Below are 19,062 nucleotides of genomic sequence, written 5' to 3' on the forward strand. Positions count from 1 at the left end.
AATGTGCTATTTGTTGTGTTTGGAAATTCTGAAAACTAAGTAAGTTTTTTAGAAGCCTTAAAATACTAAGTAATAAGCAAAATCTGAGTATTTCCTGAACAATGTGGCAGGTCTAGACTATTTTGTCTATATATTATTTCATTGCCAAGCTAAAAGTGCCTAGATCAATCTTGTTGATTCATTCATTCACTTGTTCTTTCAGTCATAACAAGCAGTGCTTTTGATTGAGGATAACTACCAACTAAACTGGTGCACTTATTAAAAGCAATAATGAAAAGAAGCACTGCAGGTTGAAGTGTAGGGGGAAAAATAGGCATAATTATCCCGTTGGTGAAGTACTTCCAAGCAGAAGGTATGACATACAATTGTCAAATACTCATGCAGTTACAGAAGGTACAACTTCATTTCTCTTGGGATTGCTGAGAGGACTGCAGAGGATATTCAAATGGATTATCACTAAAACTGTGCCCTTTCAGATTCTGAACTGTTTGCAAATGAATTCAATTATCTCTCCAATTTAGAAGCCCAGGTACCTCTAATGGACCATCATGCCTCCTTGTTGATAACCATTATCAACACTGTAGCTCATTTCTTTTAGAAGTTTAATTGTCAGTATTGCATTCACTCAAGAAGAGCACTAGCATTTAGCTGAAATATAAAAGGCAAAGATACAGTAAAAAGGGGCTGGAGCCAAAAATAATAAAGACAAGTCTAATATTTTACAATAATATCCTGGCTTTTTAGGGTCTATGTTTCAAAACTACTTTTACTGTAAGCCAGAGGTTTTTAAAAGTGGATCAAAGAAATACTGACATTTTTAAACCAAGTGAATAATGTTTAAAAGCAGACATTTTTCTTTATTCCTTAAGCACTGCTTTCAACATTCTCTGTGAAGAAAAGGCTAAATTTTTCATGTGTTTCTGGTAACCTTGATAATGTTCAAACTAAATATCCTTTGGTGTTTAGACCATTGTATACTTAACAGTGCACTGTATAACTATGTAGCCATAACTTATCTCATACCTCTTACTAAATTGTAGTTAATAAAAATAGCTGCTGTTATTAAAGCCAAAAAGAACAGACTGTACTTTTTTTCAATTGCCAGAAAACAGTCTTTAACTATGAAGATGCTATGAAATGGATCATTGTGAGAGCAGATGAGTTAGAGGGGAGCAGGAGACACTCATAGTTCACTTGATGGAATAATTGGAGAAGTGATCTTTGCTCTTTGCTCTTTTTTCTTTCTGATAACATTCACTTTCTACTGAACTTTCTCTTACCATGGGGCTGACTCTAATATTGCCTGGAGTTTTCCCAAAAGCCTTTAAACTATGGAAACTTGGGTTCCAGCATGACTGACTCTCGGGTTCGTCCTCTCTACAAATATTAGAGATTCATAAACCAGCCTTTCAAATCCAAATCTCTCTGAATGTGAAGATGGAGGGAGAGAAGGGTTGGATTTGAAACCAAGGATCTTGAAATATCACTAGGATTTTGGTTCTGGAGCAGATTCTGAAGTAAAAAGAGTCTATTTCCCTGTTTGTCATTTGTGGCCAAAAGCAGCTCTTGCCAGACTTCTAACATTTCAGCCTAAGGCTTATGTGAACAACTCACAAGTTTTCAAGACCCCACAAATCTCACTTAAACTTTATTTGCATCCAGCTTGAGTATCACCTTCTTGTTCCATCTACATCAAAGATATTGAGCCCTATTCCTTGCTATGCTCTAGCTTTTATGATGCTCCAGTGACACAAAGTAGCCATAAATATACTTTAACTGGTGGGTTATGTAGGTTTATGACTGCTTATCATTGCCAAAACTATGCAAAGCAGCTAGAGTTTATCAATGATTCTCACCCACAAATGACAGGTAAAGATGACTTCTTGGTGCTTGCAAGTCTTTTCTACATAGTGGAGAAGACACTTACTCTTTATTTTTATTCCAAGAGATTTTTGGCAGTATCTGTACTAGTGTTTAGAGCACTAGCTTTGTCACTCTGGATTGCACTGATATTTATCAAAATCTAATTAACCAACTATGAGAAACTACTTGCAATTTTTCTCTGACAGAAAATAGTCTTCTGCAATGGATTACAGAAAACTATTAGAGTCTTGAAAAAGCCAGATCTTAAGATTTTTATAGCAATTTTGCTTGAGTAATATGATTGTGCAAAGAAATTTTTTTAGCAAAGCCATTTTATTTATACTATCTAGTGTTTAAAGATTAGTCTTTTGTATTAGTAAAGTAGGCTCCACAGCTTGCAACTCTTCTCAGAAAATCACAGCAAATGTCTACTATCTGCTGTTTTTCCAGCTATTCCATTTGATTGGGACCTTTTGTTTTACGGTTATGGTAGCCTTTATAGCAATATATTTGTTTTATATCTGTACTATTGTTAATATTGCTACTGGCTGATCTTGTTACTGTCTTTATCGTGATAATGAGTTGCAGTAGCAAGGCATTTTAATGGCTGAAATGCTTTCTGTGTTGATCACATTTTTTATTCTCTTCTAAGACTGCACACTAGAACATGTTCAGATTTTCAATCTGCCTTGATGATAAACTGAAGATTGTAAAGAGAATAAAATTCACTATTTATTGTCTTATGCCAATAGTTGTTTTAAAAATAGGAAAAGAGAATAAAATTGCCTAATACTCTAATAGTCTATTTCCAAAATAGTTTGTGTTGAAATACATTCAAAGGGAGATATGAGCTTGTAGCAACACTTCTGAAAATAAAGAAATATTCAGATTTAGAATTCATGCTTCAATAAAGCATCACACCCTAATACTAAGATTTGGATGTAATTCCTAAAATAACTAAGAATGACAAGTTGGATGTTTGCAGTGTTGTTGTAGGTGTGTTGATCCCAGGATATTAGAGAGAGAAGTTGAGTGAGGTAATATTTTTTATTGGATGAACTTCTGTTGAGTTTCACAGAGCTCTTCCTCAAGCCTGGAGAAAGTAACTAGAGTGTGTGAGCTAAATAGAAGGTGGGACAGATTGTTTTGTATTAGGGTTCCACACATTCGGTAGGAAACCACTTAAAATGAAGTTGACTATTATCTGTTTTCTGCATCTAGGAATTCAGATACCACAGAATTGACTCCAAAGAGAAAGCCTGGGATACACATTTAAAACCACCTTTACTGAAAGGAGGACGCTCTACAAGTGAAGTAGATTACATCATGGAATGGGCCACACAAATACCATGAAGAACATGCTTCGATCGGGGTGGGGGGAGCAAAGACACTAAGTGCACATCTCCTGGTGGTCACCTAATACTCCACACTAGAACCTATATGGGGGATCATCAAACAATTACAGCTCATATTTGATAGAGATCACATCCTCACATCCTGTAAAAAAATCTTTCCCAAACCCCCTTTTCTAGCCTTCAGACAACCTTGCCAAGCTCATCATCAGAAGCAAGCTCCCTATTAACTAGAACACCCCCACTCAAAGGATTGATCTCTACTGATACATTGATTAATACCCCCCCACAGCACACTTATCACAACATGTGTTATACCTCATCCAGGGCATCAAATGACCCAACAACAAGTATGTGGGTAAAACCAGGCACTCACTACTCTCTTGAATGCACTCACACAGAAAAATGATAAAAGACGAAAACATCAACTGTGAGCGACTACTTTTCACAAAGTGCTCACTCAATATCTGACATCTCAGTTTTTGTCGTCAAAGGAAAACTGCACAACACCTTCAAAAGATGAGCCTGGGAACTGCAATTCATAACTCTGCTGGACATTAAACCATGGAGTTAACAGGAACATTGGTTTTATGGCTCATCATAATCATTTGTAACACATCCCACTGCCCGTCAACCTTCAGTTGCCCACTTCATTTTAAGTTGTCTCCAACAGCATGTGGGAAACTATTATGCTTAACAACCTGTCCTCCCCTTGTATTCAGTTCAGACACTCTGATTACTTTCTCCAAACCTGAGGAAGAACTCTGTGATGCTCAAAAGCTTATTCCTTCCACTGACAGAAATTGATCCAATAAAAGATTACTCACCTACTTGGTCTCTCTTATACCCTGAGACCAACACAGCTACAATAACAGTACAAACAACTTTCATATTGATTGTCTTTCAATGAAAATATAAAACTTGGTAGGTTTAAAGTTAAAAAGATGAAGTTTTGAAACTCCAACTTTTCAAATTTAAATTGGAATTTTAAAATCAAATTGTATTATTTCTTTCTCCAACATCATCATTGCTTATAAGGTTATTGCAAGTGGTATTCAGAAATTCTAGCTAAGGCCTGATGCTCACTGTTTCATGGGCTGTTCAGGACATACTGTAGTAAAAATTGTTCTTGTAAGTGAAGTAAGCAGATATAACACATGGGATATATTGAGTATAACAGAACCATTTTTATACCCCTATATTTTTGACATGCCTCTTTTCAGGCTTTGTATATCATAATTAAGAAGCAAAAAGGGGCACAATCCCCCCTTTTCTGTTTCTATGCAGGTCATCTTTAACTTCAACAGTAGATAGAATAATCTGCATTAGTAGGTTAGAATGCCTAAGTCTTAAACTTTCAGCTAGAACAAAATACTTCAAACTAGGTTCCCAAAGCAGAAGAAAAAAAGTGTAGAGCAGGGCCCTAATCTTTTGCCCATTCTCCTCTTTTACATGTTGTACCACTGATATCACTACTATTCCCTATAGTTTTATACTCAGTGAGTGCAAAGGTCAGGAATTTGTGGAGTCGCTTTATGATTTCACCTTACAAGGGGGGGTTCTTATCCATTCTCCCACTGTGCACTTAAACAAGACAGCTTACTAACTGCCCTATGTCTTTTTAGTATTTAGACATATCAGATTAGAGAAGGCCAAGTGCAGAAAATTATAAGCTTTTGGGGGAAGAGACCATCTTGTTCTGTGTTTTTACAGTGTCTGCTGCAGTGGGGTCCTAGTCCACAACCAGGGCTCTTAAGTACTACCACAATAATATTTTTTTCATATTTTGTTCAGAGGGATAGAACAAGTTCAAAAGCAAATATTTTTTTACAACAATACTCCAATCATAAATTCAAAATTTGATAAATGAATAATGGGCCTTCTTACAACAGACTTTTTTCTCTTTATAGGGTACGTTTAGTTTCCAGGGATATAATCCTGGCACCAGTGAACTCAATGGACATTTTGCCCAGTGGGGCCAGGAGTTCACCAAAGGTCGTTACAAACATATATGAGTCTCCAAAAGTCTAATGTTCTCTCCTAACAGAATAATTTTCCCTACTAATTGAAGCCATGTTTTCCCCAGTGGCTGGATTTCCTATCAATCTCTGCAGTGAAGGAAGACAACTGTGTTAATATTCTTGCTCAGGAACAGGTTGTTAATCAACCACTTTGGACAAGACCTGTACATGTCATCAGTTGAGTTTGTGTGTGTGTGTGTGTGTGTGTGTGTGTTGTATAAGAAAAAACTCTGTCTTAGAACCTTGAAGACCATGTCACTGTCATAGTTTGCTTTAATTGTAATATGGCTATATTGTAAAATGAATGTAAATATTTCTTCTGACACATATAAACATTGAGTTTTTTGGAAAAGGTATAGATGCTTTTAAGCAAATTTGACATTCATGCAGTTTTTCCTTTCGAGGAAGCATGTTTCATTCTTTCACTCAATCTTTCATTTGCCATTTTACACCTTTTACAAGTACGTCTGGAATATTACTACTAGCGCACTATGAAAAATAGATTATAACGAACTACAAAATGAAATAATTTGTTAAGAAATATTGCATTTTGGAAAGCATTCAGATTATACCCTGTGGGGGAAAAATATAACTTGTGGCTATTACTTTTACATTGTGAATCTAAATAGATATTTGCTAACTTAAAACTTTTGTTTACAACAACATATCTGATCTTTATGCTGATGAATGTTGTAAAGCATTTAAACATAAACTATACTAATGTGGTTTAAGATATACTTGACAATTTACTTCTTGTATATATATCCGACCTTTATTCCAGGTACCATTTTAGGTGCTGCATTGATAACTTTAAGCCATTCTCTCTGTCTTGTTCTGTCTGCTTCCCTTCTTGTCTTTTCCTTTGATCAGAGGTCAACCATTCCCCCAGTTATTCAATGAATGAAGTGCAGGCCTAGATAAAAAGAAGACATCTTTTTTATTAAAAATTTTATGGGAATGCTGTGTGAATCTGCTAGTAGTTAATTTACAGTTCTCTCCAACACTGACAATTCTCCTGCAGATATTAAGTTTATAAAGCTTCGTGGGTTTTGCTGATGTTAATTTTATCCTAATGTGTGCAGGTAGAGGAAGCTATCATCTGCACAAGCAGGGGTCAATGTGCAAAAAGTGTAGGCACAGTTGTGAACCCACAAATACAGATGTGCAAGTGGCGGGTAGCCTGAGGACGCATTTGGAAGTCAATTCCCAAGTTTCTGCTGTTGACACTTTGTATAGTTTTAAATGCACCTTTGTTTTTCATTCAATGTTACTAAAATATAGTACCTGAAGTAGGAAGTGAACAGGAGCTACTAGGTCCTCAGCACTTTATTTAGATGCCTGAATCTGTACTTAAAAGTCTACCTTTAGGCACATGTACTTGCAAAAGCTGACTTACTTATTTACCAGTTGGAATAAAATACATTGATTTCACAAAATTAGGTCACTGTCCAAGGTCGTGGGCAAAACTATATTAAAAAAATATGGACATTAATGAAATTTTGTACTTTGTTTGATAAAATATGATAGGACTAGAGACTTTTCTGAGATTTTAAGTATTTTTTCCCCAAACTGATAGGTAGAGTTTTCTCCTCTTTAGATAAATTTATGAATAAATATAGTCTTATAACTGCTTTTTTATGGCTCGTGAAAAACAATTTTGCTCCAAGGATTAAGTAAGCTTTCATAAACATGAGCTAGCATATAAATGTTTGCCTTCTTTTTCTCTTCGAGAATTTGTAAATGCTTCATTGTGTGCACCTATTTCTGGCTGAAATCTTTCTAGTAGTAGGAGTTCTGTTAGTTTGCTCACAGGCATCTTTCTTGTTGTCTTTTACAAGTTTCAGCCCACGCTTGGTAGTCATTTAAATATTTCTTCCTCAGCAAGCCATCATATTTTAATTTGTGTGGCATTTTCTATTGATGTTGATGTGTTTTGACTCCATCAGACCCCTTTCATCTCAAATTTTGTTTCTCAGTTTTAATGATTGTCCTTTTTTTACTTTATCCTCTTATCATTTTTGTTCACTGTTGACCAGGTTGTCTCCAGATTTGCTATTCGCAACCTTGTCTCAAGTTTTCCATTCAGTTATTAATGAAATGTCATGTGGTATTATATATTTACTGGCCGCACCATAGACAGTTTCAGCCAGAAGCCTTCCTTGATTTTTCATCACCCTCATTCACAGTACATTAGATATCTCCTATGAAATTGCTCGTTTAACAAGTCTCTTTACGCAAACATTGCTGTACTACTTACAGAGCACTTCAATGAGTTGATTCCATCTGGCCAATATCGTTAGCGTTTTCTGCTCCCCCATAAATCCAGTCATTCTCACCGGAAAACAAAGCTGTCAGTTGTCTGGATCCATTCCAGTTTGAATTGCATGATCCCAGAATATGAGCATTCTATTCATTCACATTCTTAAATAACTATGGGAATTGTTGTCAATATTCGTGATGCAGCTAGAACTTTTATTGTATTAATAGAAGAGAAAGTTACATCCATTAGGAAAGTCTATATTCATCATAGTACCTTCATTATGGCTATTTTCTGGCACAGGAAGAGCCACTATGGTTCAGAAGTAAATATTTATTTGAGGAATTGTGATAGAGTGGCCTGAAATGTTCCTTGCCCCAGAGAACTTTGAGCAATATTCTAGTTTTGTTCTTCTCCCTTCCCCTCGCACTCCCCCCACCCATTGCTTTTTTTTTAAATTTTAGAGTAGACAATGATGAATGGCTGATGCAGTCTAATACTTGCTATCTGTCTTCCCCACTCTGTAACTTTTATGTTTTGAGTTTCTTTTTGTCTTAAATGCACAATGCTGCTCTGCACCCACACCAGGAACTGTTTGTTTTGTTAGGCCCTGTCTCTGCAGGATACTTAAGCAGGTTTCTAACTTTAAATAGAGGGAGCAGACTGGGACCCTATTTTCACAACTTTTGCCCTGGTGGTAGGCAGTGTGAACTCTTGCTGGAGAGATTGAGGCTTTGTACTATGGCGTTAGCAAAGCCTTTTTATTGTAGGATCTTCAGAGCAGAGCTGGCTTTACTTTGGGGAACTTTAAAATAATTTTTCTTTGTGAATATATTTCCTTTATATATAATGTAGTTTATTGTCACAATGATTACTTCTATACATTCTCACTTGTATTTTATAACCAAATTATGTGATAAATAATCACACAAGAATTCTGTGTTGTACCCAAAGTCTGCCTACAGGACTGTTATTTATCACTAATCACATAAAGCAGTTTTTTGTCAAGATTAAATTTTCCAGTTGTTGTACAGGATTTTTACTGTGTGACTCTCTCACTTTAAAACCCAAAAGTCACACAACTACAATCCTAAACAACACTTTTTAAATAAAAACTTACTGAAGCATGTGTACACATCAAAGAAATACTGTTTGGTAAGGCATTCACTTTTTCAGTGGTACATTTGAATGTAGTTACATATTTTCAGTTACTTTATGGCCAGCTTTTCAAAATTTGGGCCCTAGTTGGAGTTGAGAAGTGCTTGTTCTTACATTTGCACTGGCAAATTAGATAAGTGTGATCAAATGGGGAAACTTTCATTCAGATTAAAAAAATGCATAGTTAAAGTTACCCAAACAACATTAACAGTTCTTCTATCCCATGCACGTTGTGTGTAAGATGAGACCTTTTGGAAAAGACTGAGAAAGAAAGCTTTTTATAAGATCTTTAAGAAATATGCAACCCAATGGAAGAAATCAAATACATTAAATTGTATAGGCGACTTGTAGAACCACAGAACACTGGAATACAGTCACTGATTTTAGCTTTGAAAGTATGTTTCTATAATACTTGTGATCTTCTACCATCATACAACCCTGGCATGTAAAGTATCTACATTTTGGTACAGCTGTAATGAGGTTCATAGCTAAGTGACCTGCTAAGTATTTGTACATATAAAAAACTATATTTTGGGGAAGATACACCAAATATGTGTCCTGTATATGATCACTTTTGGTAAAGAGATGTAACAGTTTACCTATTCTGTCAACCATATATAACCTTAAAATAGTCAGGTGTAGTTTATGGTGAGAATGTGAAGTCAGGTGCACTTCACTTTTAAATTTTAGATTTTAGGCAGTCAGCCCATCAGCAGCAGTAAGATAGTCCAGGTTGGTCTCATTAATTTTCAGAGTAATTCATACAATGATAGTATGTGTTGTTTGTGGATAGAATTATATCTTAGTTTGTGGTTGTTCTGCAGCTGATTGTAGAGGGGCAGAGTTAAGTTTGTTTAAGTGACTTTAATTGCCAATTTCCTTACCAACCAATAATTTTAGTGGAGTTGCTTCTGGTTTACACTAACCTAAAGGAGATTAATTGTGTCGATGAGTCTGCACAGATATATTCACGTCTACACTTGTATAGATCAGGGATGTTGTATATATGGTCTGTGGGCTATGAGTGGCCCATCGAACAGGTTCAAATTTTGCAGAATCTAAGATTTCATCTAAAAAAATAGTAAGTTTGCAGCCCTTGTGGATGTGAAGAAAACTTTCCGGATGTGAATCAAACATAAACTGGTGCAGTGTTGTCTATTGGAGTCTGCAGAATCCCTGAAAAAAGTGGTTGTGAGATGTGGGAAATTCTTTGTCCTCTATTAATCTCATTTGTGATCCTAATCACGACACGCTAGTGTCAACATTAACTGTATAATTACTGATCATTTTAACAGAAATAATGGGGAAGGGTTGGGAGTGAAGACCGTGGAGATGTGGGAATTGGAAGATACTGCAGGAAAAGAAATGCAAAAGGAAGAACAAGGAATGTACACAAAGAAAAGAAAAAGGGTGAAAAACAGAAAAAAACAGGATGAGGGGGAGGGGGGAAAGGCACTAGTAGCAGTGGTCTAAAGGTGAGCATATTTTCCATGGAGTGGGGGTAATATGCAGTCCTAAATTTATAGGCGAGATCATGGACCATAATTAATAATGGAATTCTAGCCTCTTCACCAAGTGAGTTTGATGTCCTCAATTTATATAGATACATGCAGTAGCTTTTGTTTTCTTTTTAAGTCTCATGTAATTCATATGACACACTGAAATTAATAGTGGTATCCAAAAGAAGCCTAATTGTCTTTATGACCCAGTCCAACTTTAACATTCTTCCTCTTTTGTTAACATAATATTTTATTGCTATTTTCTTACAGAAAAAAAGAAACAAAATCCTAAACAAACAAAACGTTCCTGATTCTTCTGCTGCCCAAAAGCACTTCTTTCAAAGCCCTGTTACTATGTCTAATTTAGAATCTACTTTAATCTTTGGGTTGGTGTATGTGTGTGTGCGTAGAGAAAGGTACATTATGCATGTGTACATGTTTATTATGTATATCATACCAACACATAAGCATATAGACTATCAGTGATTTGTTTAGTTGTAGAAATGTAGTTTTCATGCTAGTTATAAATATCCCTCCGACTATTCTTTTTCTTTCAGTTTAGTCTTTGATGTTGGCTTCACATTCCATTTCCAGCCGGGATGATGGACCACAGTACCATTTCAAGTTTATCCACAGAGCAATTCAGCTAATGACTTTTTTTTTCTGGGTAGTTCAAACAGCATGTGCTGACCTTGAAACTTGCTGTGACTGCAGTTAGGATTCTGTATCCAGTCACCAGCACTGGGAACAATCTTTTACTGTCATGCTGTCTGCCTACTGTGCTGCTTAGCACCCACCTGTCATGCAGAATCACAGTCTGCCAAGGGTTTAATTCATTTTTAGATGTAATTATACTTTAGGTGGGTTGAGAGAAAGGGACGGTCAATTCAATTTGACTGGTTTTATTTGGGAGGGGAAGGGATGAAATTAAAATAAAAATAAAAATTGTAGTTCAATAGTAGTTTTAAACAAATATTCTTTCCTAAAGTTAATCCTTCCAAATATGTTTATCCCAAGAAGGGAGAGAGGTGTAGAGAATGATATTAAATGATTTTATTTTCTGTGAAATGCTAGTTTAATCTGAAGGCCTAAAGATATATTCGGTGGTCGTGACTCTGACCATGCAAGCTTTTACTCCTGTGAACATTCCTCGCTCACGTAGGTTGTCCCTTTGGCCTGAAAAGGTCAACTTGTTTGGATAAGGATTAGTTGTGTCAGTAAGGGTTTGCAGGACTGGAGCCTTAACATTCACCATTTGCAGCACAGAGAATTGCATAGTACTCTCTTTCAGCCAGACTCTTATCTGGTGTTAACATCAGATGAGAACTTGGTCCTTTGTTTTTATATCAAACATTTTAAAAATGTTGAAAACATTTAATTGTATTCATATATGCTGTTCAGAAATCTCATAAGTGGTTTGGCATCGGGTTGGCGTAACTAACAATCTTTGTTCAGAAGTGACCAAATGGAAGGTAGCATGCAGAGTGAATCAGTGTATTTCTGAGACATTAGAGGAAAGGTGATTACTTACTCTATTAAGGATCAAAATGATTACACAGTCTGTGTGAAGCATTTGTACTTTGTCATGCCATACACTCTGATTGAATAAATAAACATATAGTTCTTCATTCTTTGTGTACTTCTTTAAAGAGAATAATATTACCTTACCTCATAAAAAGGTATCCTATTTGTTCATAGTATAGTTAAATTCATTCATTTACAAAAGCAGCTCAAGTGAGGCAACAATGTTCTTTCTTAATTTTTATCGAGTCCTTTAAATATAGTCAGGTATACTGTAGTCTCGTAAATTAGAAATGATGGGAATGTCTATACACTCTGTGACCATAGTTCTTGCTATAAATACATTCTGTAGCTGTGTGTCCATAATAGCTGACCTTTGAATGCCGGTCTTCCAGTATCTACGGTTTTGAAGTTTTTGTCTGATGTTCCTAAACTGCTTTGCCATTGTTAAGTTTTTGAAAATATTTACAGCAGTTCAGTTTTCTTTCACTTGAATAGTGGGCAATTTACATTAATAGAAAATCCCCTCTGAATCCTCCAAATTATAGGTTCTCTTACAAATGCCCTTCTCCCCCTTCCCTCCCGGGTGAGAGAAGAATATTTTCTGTGACTGCTGAGTGGCACTGAGTGGGTAGTGTTGCCTATATGATTTCCCGTGTGTAATTTTCCCCTTTGCCTTCACAGACTATGGCACTATTAAGAAAGTACTTGCTCCAATGAATCAGACTTCAAGCAGCTGCTTGCTCGAAGAAATTGAGCTCTTTCCAAAGAGGCAGAGGGAACATATCATGAGCCTGCAGATTCTGCATAGCCAAAGTGTTCTGTTTGTGGGGCTTCAGGAACATGTGGTAAAGATTCCCCTGAAGAGGTGTCTGTTTTACAAAACACACAGGTATGAAGGATCAGCTGGCTTAATTTATTTGAAGAGACACATATAATGAAAGGGTTTCATGCAAGGAATGGGATATTTGTAGAAATCCAAATTAACTGCATGTCTACAACTGTCGATCTACACCTCTTGATTTCATTGCTTAACAGAGTACTGTCTAAGGACTTTTTTATATTAACTAATTTGTTATGATCCAAAGACACTCCCAGGAGATTATAGTGATATTTAAAAGTTAAGGTAGATGATTCAAAGTGTATGAATTAATCATTAAATAATTACTGATATTAAAAATAAGTCTCTAATAGCATGCAGCATAGAAAATGGTATTTGAAGAACAAGCAGTTGTAGCCAATCTGGGATGGAAGCCAAATGTATCTGTTTGAATACAGTAATTCATCACTCTTATGTTGTCTATCCTAAAAGGAGTGACGTGTCTCTTCTTTCCCCTCTAAAATATATTATAAAAGTGTGTTGCCAAAATAGTAAATTAAAATTAGTAAATATGCTGCATGTTCACATGCTGGTTTGGTTAGCATTTGATTTTGTGTATTTAATTCATAAAATTCAGGGACAATTTTAAAATAATGGTATGTGTTTTTTCTTCCTTCTAAACTCCACTATAATGCATCAAATTGAATGTATTTGGGGGTTCAGAAAAGAAAGTTTGAGAAGAACAAGGAGTTAAGGAAAACCTAACTGGGGAAATGGTTGTTTAGGTACTTTGCTGTGTCAGAAAACCATAATAAAGTTAACTAAAACTGTGTGACAATAACTGAATAGCTGAGTGCTACTCTTGTTACAAAAAAGGAAATTCAGTATTTTTAAACTGTCACTTCAGTTCAGACAGAATCTTATGACAACAAAGAAATTCAGATTTCAGTGTGCAACTCTTTCTCTTTCACCCCACGGTGCTACTCTCTTGTGGCACATGTGCTGTTGACAGAAATGCTTTGGCATGGGAACTCGACAGTAGTTGGCTGCAGTCAGCCAGATCTTCAGCTGATGTAAGTGAGCATCATTCCATTTACTTCAATAAAGCTGTGCTGATTTACAACAGCTGAGGATGGAGAATCAACTTCAACTCTACTTGATTTAGCCAGTTGAAGCTACAATGTTATTGTTCATTTTTATTTGGTATTTTGCTGTTGCTTGAATGAAGGATCCACATATATCCAGAAAAGGAAAATGTCCATTATTATAGTCTCATGCTTCTGCTGTTCACCTGACTGCTGTACCATCATCACAATATTCTCCCTCCGTTAAACTGGCTGGAAAATATATTCTTCTTCAAGATCACTGTTTATTTCATCAGAGAGAGAAGTGGTATAATGGAGTGACTGGCACTCTGTCTTGTGTCAGAGGCCATGTGTAACCACTGTTTTTGTTCTCCTGCAGCACACCCACCTACACCCTCTTTAACTGTTTTGTTTAAGCATTGACCAAGCGGTCTATATGCGTTAAAAATGTTGCAATATCAGTACAGCGCTATATTTATTCTGAGCAGAGATTTACAGAGGTGTTTGGATTAAATCACAAACCAAAACAGATGTCACAAATTTGGCTGCAGATTCCAAGACTTCCAGCAAAATTCTTGGATTTGGTACTTCAAATACTATTGCATTACCTTGCTCTCCTTTTTTCCCCCATTTTCTCAGCTACAGATATTCATTGAACATAGCTTCATATTGTACTCTTGTATTCAACAATATTCTTTTTTCTTATAAAAATAAACTACATAATTCTGTAGTAAATGTCCAAAACGTTACAATTTAATATAGTTATTACTTATCGTTATATGAGATAATCTGTAATGTGCTGTAAGCTATTACTAAACACTATTGTATTTTTATAAGAGCTTGTCTTCCCTTGGACATTTACCAAAATTGCTGTTCTGGAATAATTATTATAATAGTTATTTTAGTATAAAATCCCATAGGGATATTTTTATTCCAGAATAAAAGTGTCCACTCAGGGATTTATACTGAAATAACCAAATACCTATTTTGGTAAATTTCTAATTATAGACAAATCCTAAAACCAGCAGGAGAATTGGATGTTGAACACTGTTTTCCAAAGTCACACTATACCATCCTAAACTAGCTGCTAGACATACTGGAGCCAGTATTGACTTCAGGGGAGCTATGACAATTTGCACTAGCTGAGAATCTTCTCTGTTAAAGGAAAGTATGTTATTAGTCTGATGTTGATTTTACAGGTGATGGAATAAACTCAAACTGTGCAAGGTCTGAGGTCACCTGAGGTCCCAAATTTTCTAGGGCCTTTCTGAAAGATTTGTTGTCCTACCTAAACCCAGCAGCCTCAGCCTTCTACTCTTCTGCTCCTCTGCCAGTCTCCTCCTCAGACTCCCTTCCTACCACGCCCAAACTGTCAGGCAGATGCAAACTGCAATTATCTTCTGCTCAGCCCACAATATTGTATCATAACTCTGAATATCCAGATCATTAGTGTATGAAATGGACATGTATATATTTTGCTCAAACAAATGGCTGTGGTAATCAAAGAATTCTGATAAACTGGTACAATTTTATGGGCTGCTCAGAAGATATTTATTGCAATAGCCTCTTGGGGATAGAGAAATATGTTTTTTCCCCTTACCAATGCAAAGTGTTATGTGAAATAAATTGTCTCAACTACATACATTTGATTCAGAGTACTATGTAAGTGTGTTATTTTAAACAAGAAGTGATTTGCAAAAGAAAAAAAGAAAGAAAAAGAAGAAAATAAAATAGCCATGTGGTTTTCAATATTCAGGTGTATGATGTGGATAGCTTCTTTGCTTTAAGCTGTACAAGGAAATGGGATTTTTTTTAAAGTGCAGTAAGGTTATCCCTAAATTGTAGAGCTTGAAATACAGCTAAAACAACTTTAAAGCAGCCCATTTTCCAGGAGATATTTTCACCGATCATTTGATGTTTGGCAATTGTATTTTCTAAAATAAAGTTTTGAGAATCTGAACTCAGAGGTTAAAAAGACTGCAAGGAGGGAAAAAATCAGGAAGGATACTCTTTTTAACCTGGTTCCCAAGTTTTAAAATGTTTTACATTCCATACACCAGGGCTGATTTAAGTGACCCAGAAGGTGTACAGTGAATGCTTCTCAGTTTTCCTTGCTTTGCAGAAAATGCCAGTTGTATTGTCATCAGAATTATTTACAAAAGGTTTCTGTGGTCTTCTTTTGGGAAAACTTATTTTCTGAAAGTCTTGCAACAAAATAGTGTTGAGCATGTAGCTGACAAAGCATGTGTTAGTCTAGATCTAAATGGATGAGTGTAATGGTAGGCTTGGTTCTAGGATGTGAACTATGGCTAAGATTCTCAAAAGTGGTTGTAAATGCTGTTATTTTGGGTGCCCAACTTGAAACATCCTAATGTCTCAAAGGGTTTCCGATGATGAGACTTCTGCACTTTCTGAAAATTAGGCACATGCCAGGAATCTCAAATTGGACAACAAAAATCACTCACCACTTTTGAAAATCTTGGCCTATACTAAATGTCTTACATTCAAAATGTATGGTGATTCTAAATTAACTTGAAAATATTGTTGCAACAAAAATTAAAATCACAGCTTGCTGAAGGATAATGAATGTTTTGTAGTATATCTGCTTTCATGTTAGTGTCTGCTAAAGATGTCCATGTCTATTGATCACATGTAGCCTACTTTATGTCTTTGAAATGTGACAGTGACAAAGTTGTTGCATAAGAAAATGAAGCATTTCCTGAAGTAATTTAATTTGGATTTACAAAATGGAATTAGTTCAGATTAATTTCAGTATTCATTTCTCCAGTGTAACAAAATTATTCAAAACATATGTAATTACCCCTGTAATTTCATATTTCAGTTTATGTAGTCTGGCTCTCTCAACAAGAAAATATCAAACCTCTAGTCCACAATTGCTATCAGTATTGTTCTTTGTGGATCTCTCATTATCTGTTTATTTGTAGATGCGCACAGGAGAACTGTCAGCAAAATCTACATATTTGAGAAGCACATTATACACAACCAGTGTTGTATCTGGGTGCCACTGTTGGTTCCTAGAAAAGAAGAGATTATAAAGCTAGTATATTTTGTTTCATTATCAGGACCGTGGCATCTGACAGGTTCTAATGTTCTTGCTGAGAAACACGCTATTCATACTAAGTCATTTTATCGTAATGACATGTCACAACCATGATGCATCTGACACTAGTGTTCTTGTTTCATGCTTAACTTGTATAATTTTGGGTATAGATTTTATTTGGCAATTTTGTTAATAGTAGCAGTCAGGTACAATGAATTGATGTAGTCAGTTCATTAATGATGGGCTAATCATCATGGGATCTAATGGAGATGAATTTGCGATCATTTTCAGACTTTGAGAACCGATGGAACTTGGTCAGGTAGTTGATCTGTCCTTCATGATATCGTATTTAAAAATTAAGTTTGCAGGAGAGATGAATATGTATTTATAAAATAAAAAGTAAATGCTAAGAAAAGTAAGTTGATTATACTGTATGGTTTAAATATGTGATCAGTTCTGTGCCTTGACACTTTTCTCAACTCAGATTTGTGACCTGAGCAAAGTGATAGCCTTTTCTTCTAAAAACATGTAGAGATGAACTTTTCAAAGTAGCCTCTAACTTTAGATAGGTTAGTTTTTGAGTGCTGGAATTCAGATATCTAAAGCTTGATATTCAGGAGTGCTGAGTACCCACAATTCACCTTAAAGTCAGTGGGATATGTATGGGTTCAGCACCACAGAAAACCAGGCCAGTGGTGTCTCGAGGAGGGCTGGCCAAAAAAAAATTCAATTTTGTGAAAAAATTTAAAGGTTTTACATTTTGTTTTCATTCTCCATTGGAATGAAAACAGGACTTTTAAAATTTTTCACAAAGTATATGTATGTCTGGTGATTAGGGCATTCTCCTGGGATGTGGGAGACCCAGGTTCACATCACTGCTCTGCTTGACTTGGAGCATAGACTTGAAGGCAGGTATTTGACATCCCAAGTGAATGCCCTAAACACTGAGCTATTGACTATCCTGGGTTGGGTCTCTTTCTGTGTGACTAGAAATCCCACCCTGAATCTGAGGAAAATTTAATCAAAATGACACATTTCCACAAAAAACATTGAATGGTCAAGAAACTGAAAGACAAGGACTTCTTGACCACTGGTAATCTTGACCATTCAACCCTTTCTGCTGACTCAGTCATATATATATGATTACAGTTATTGACAGTGGTGATGTGGTAATTTGTCCATTAGGAACTGGACTGAGATCATCAACTTATTTCAGAGATCAAAGACTCTCTTCTACCAAGTTGAGGCAAAACTGAACTGGTCTCCCGTAGATAAAAGACTTGGTATTACATTACAAACCACTGTGCTACCCAGATGATCCTTGTGGATCAGGACATAGGCATATTAACAGATCAATATGGGAAAACATGCACTGCTGTACCTGCTCTTTGAATGAAGGATTGCAGTCAAAAAGATATCAGTTTGGCACTTACCACAAGCAGTAAATTAGTTCAGGGCCAAATCCTGGCCCCTGGAAGTGAATTGTAAAAGTCTCTTAAGTCAATGGCACAGGATTTAGTCTTTAATGTTGAAATGAAAACAAAATGCACCCACTCTATATAGCTCTATCAGTTTCTATATGTGCAATATATTATTTTTTAGGCTAAAATTGCATGTTTCCGTATGTATTTTGCTCTGCAGCATTGTTAATTTCTGCCTTACTTTCTTTCTGAATAAATCACAGACCTCAGATATTGTTGAAGTAGAGCAGTTTTGTTAGGCTGTTCAGAGCTAATTATAAATAGGCAGGGAAGATAAGTTAAACCACTTTAAAATTGATTAGCTTATGTTACTTTTACTAATCAGTAACAAATCATTGTTTAAACTTTGGGTGATTGTCAAAAGATTTACTGGGCATCACAGCCACCTGCATGATTTTAAAAAGGGATACTCAACAAGTCAACATTTGCTTTTGCTAATTAAATGGAAAAAGCAAGGAAGCAAGAGGGAAATTTTGAAACAAGCAGTAGAAGTCCCGCACTATGGTACATTTTGCAGAGATGCTACATAGTTTAGTCTCCTCAGTAGAATAGGAGGAGTCCTTTGTAATGAACTAATTCATGACCAGTTGTTCTGTTGTTCTTGGGCTTCCTTTGTGATTTTTGTCTCTCTGAGGATTCAAAGGAACAGCAAGGGAAGCCAGGAAAGTATGAGAAATATAACACTTATAGGGCTGATATTGGAAGCCTTGGTCCAGAATCTGATGGCAGCTACACCAGTGTAAATACAGCATAACTCCATTGAAATGCACTGTGTTCTATTAAGTTCCCTCCAGTGTACCAGAGAGCAGAATCTGCCCCATGGGCTTCCCTTTTCATTTGTGTTAATTCAAGTGAGTCATTTGCTTTTACGTATTAATTGAAATATATATTTTATGTTTGTTCTCATTATAAGTTGGGTGACCTCAGTCATTTTTAGTGCTTCT

General features: G+C 35.9%; 1 protein-coding gene across 3 annotated transcripts in view; it reads left to right on the forward strand.

Annotated features, from left to right (window-relative positions):
• SEMA5A (semaphorin 5A) overlaps positions 1-19,062 on the forward strand; it is a 546,230-nt gene that overhangs the window by 384,081 nt on the left and 143,087 nt on the right. For all 3 annotated transcript variants that reach the window (XM_067529505.1, XM_067529521.1, XM_067529514.1), the window contains exon 11: positions 12,356-12,563. In XM_067529505.1, the coding sequence (XP_067385606.1) occupies positions 12,356-12,563 (208 nt within the window). The remainder of the gene's footprint in view (positions 1-12,355; positions 12,564-19,062) is intronic.

The sequence above is a fragment of the Emydura macquarii genome, unplaced genomic scaffold (assembly GCF_026122565.2).
Source record: "Emydura macquarii macquarii isolate MOO-44397 ecotype Brisbane River unplaced genomic scaffold, CSIRO-AGI_Emac_v2 contig_320, whole genome shotgun sequence".
Lineage (NCBI taxonomy): Eukaryota > Metazoa > Chordata > Testudines > Chelidae > Emydura > Emydura macquarii.